Source organism: Prunus mume, unplaced genomic scaffold (assembly GCF_029339155.1).
Source record: "Prunus mume cultivar Tortuosa unplaced genomic scaffold, ASM2933915v1 scaffold20, whole genome shotgun sequence".
NCBI classification, from domain to species: domain Eukaryota; kingdom Viridiplantae; phylum Streptophyta; class Magnoliopsida; order Rosales; family Rosaceae; genus Prunus; species Prunus mume.
This window is the reverse complement of record NW_028296566.1, coordinates 30,001-32,500: the sequence shown is the minus strand read 5'-3', so window position 1 is coordinate 32,500 and position 2,500 is coordinate 30,001. Positions and strand designations below refer to the sequence as shown.

Sequence of the window (2,500 nt, the reverse complement as noted above, 5' to 3'; positions counted from 1 at the left end):
ATCTCTCCCAATGATACTATTGTTCCGTACCATTATGGAAGAAGACTCGGGTAAAATATGCACTTCCTCGGGAATGAAAAAAAATCGATCTACTTTCATTTGGTATTTTGGCTTAAATTCTTTAACTCCTCGATACTCAATTAAATCCTCTTTTTTGAGGGTTGAATGCAACCCTACAGTTCCATATTTAGTAATTCCCGAACTCTTTCTTCTGTATTGAGGATCATCGAAATAAGCAAGAATACTATTTCTACGAAAAATACCATTTATGGGTATTTCAATCGAAATACTGGGACGGGGCATTAGTTCTTTCTCTCGTTCTTGAATCGATTGGAATGGAATGATGAATCTATTTCTTCGCCTCTTTGTCAATAAAAAAAAATCAGAATTATCATGGAGAATAGCAGGAAATATGAGATTACAATGACCCGTATATATGATTCTATTTAATTCTGAATAATCAGGACTTGTACTTTCTTTTTTACCAGAAAGATTCAAACTTTTGTGTTTCACTTGATCATTATTTACTGAAAGGCTATAAATATATCTTCCTTCAGCAGAAAGAGAATGAACGTTCGTTTGATCTTGATCCTTGTGGAGTGAAAAAGGGACTGCACTGGATCTGCACGAACCTCCTGATAATATCCACAAATGACTTGTTTTTGGTAAAAGATGTACATTACTATATGTAAATTCCGGCGCATGGTATACATCAGTACTCCAGTGCATTTCTCCCTCTGAGTCAGAATAAATATGTTTTCGAACCCTCTCTTTAAAATTTAAAGTGTATGCTCCCGCGCGAATCTCAGCAATCACTTGTTCTGATTCTACGTATTGATCATTTTGAACTAAAATCAAACTTTTGGGTGGAATAGTCACGTTATGTATAATATTTTCACTCTCAATAGTTACATACAAGTCTATATAACATAGAAAAGCAGGATGCCCATGACGTGTACGTGTGGGATGAACCAAATCCTCGTTGAATTTTATTTTTCCATTAGAAGGGGCTCGTACATGTTCTGCAGTACCCCCTGTGAATACTCCACCGGTATGAAAAGTTCTTAATGTTAGTTGAGTGCCCGGTTCTCCAATAGATTGACCCGCAATAATACCCACAGCTTCTCCCAATTCAACCAGGTCGCCATGAGTGGGGCTCCTGCCATAACATAATCGGCAGATCCAAGATGTACTCTTACAAGTAAAGGGGGTTCGTATAGATATTGGTTGTGTTTGAAGGGTTATGAATCGATTGACAAGTCCAATACCAATATCTTGATTTCTAACGGCAATGCATCGTGGGCCTATATATATATCGTCTGCTAATACACGGCCAATCAATGTTTGTATAAAAATTCTTTCCGGCATCATCCCATTTCGAGGACTCACAGAAATGCCTCGGATGGTGCCACAATCTGTTCTACGTACAACAATGTGTTGAACTACTTCAACAAGTCTGCGTGTAAGATATCCAGCATCCGATGTTCGTACAGCAGTATCCACAACTCCCTTTCGGGCTCCATAACAAGAAATGATATATTCTGTTAAAGACAGTCCTTCACGTAAATTGCTTTGAATAGGTAAATCAATCATTTGTCCTTGTGGATCCGACATTAATCCTCTCATACCTACTAATTGGTGTACTTGGGATGCATTTCCTCTAGCTCCCGAAAAGGACATCATATGGACTGGATTAAAAGGGTCGGTCATCCTAAAATTAGGATTCATTTCTTGTCGCAAATATTCACTTGTAGCATACCATATCTCAATAGATTGGCGTAATTTTTCTACCGCGTGTACATTCCCATAATGATGGTGTTTTTCCAAAATAAAACTTTGTTGTTCAGCATCTTGGACTAGCCACCCCTTAGAAGGTATTGTTAAAAGATCATCAATTCCTAATGAAATGGATGTAGCAGTGGCTTGTCGGAACCCCAGAGTCTTTACTTGATCCAGGATGTGTGATGTATATGCCATTCCGAAGTGATCTATTAATCTCCTAATAAGTCGTTTAATAGCAGTTCCATCTATCACTTTATTGTGAAAGACCAGATTGGCCCGTTCTGCCATAAGTACCTCCCTATTCCGCTGAGTGGGGTTCGACAATGGGTTTGAGTCAATGATTGGAAAACTTCCTTTTCTCGATCTTGATTCGCATAGAAATTCAGTAACTATGGTACTAGGTGAACTGCGGAAACCCAAACTCACACGGGTGTCATAGAATTACTTCGCTTAGATACCATATGATTAGGTACCATATGAGTAGGCTCGGCAAAACCCTTGGATGGCCTCTTCGATTTCTCGATAAAGAGAAATATGACCAACTGTGGTTCGAACGTATATACAAATAATTTCTTTTTTTATACTTCTTACTATTAGATAGTGCCCATAAATCTCATGATAGGTACCCAAAGATTCATAGTGAACTTCGATAGGAGTTTCTCTTGAAGTAATAACGCGTTGATCTAGCTGCCACCGGAGCCACAAAGGGCTATCTAAA

The 2,500-nt window shown here is 38.4% G+C and overlaps 1 protein-coding gene across 1 annotated transcript in view; it reads right to left on the bottom strand.

The window, feature by feature from the left end:
- Positions 1-1,748: 1,748 nt before the first annotated feature.
- LOC148914325 (DNA-directed RNA polymerase subunit beta'-like) overlaps positions 1,749-2,500 on the bottom strand; it is a 3,311-nt gene continuing 2,559 nt past the window's right edge. The window contains 1 exon segment of the mRNA XM_089043723.1: positions 1,749-2,500. This exon segment is cut by the window's right edge and continues 1,224 nt beyond it. Within this exon segment, the coding sequence (XP_088899849.1) occupies positions 2,248-2,500 (253 nt within the window). The 3' untranslated portion in view covers positions 1,749-2,247.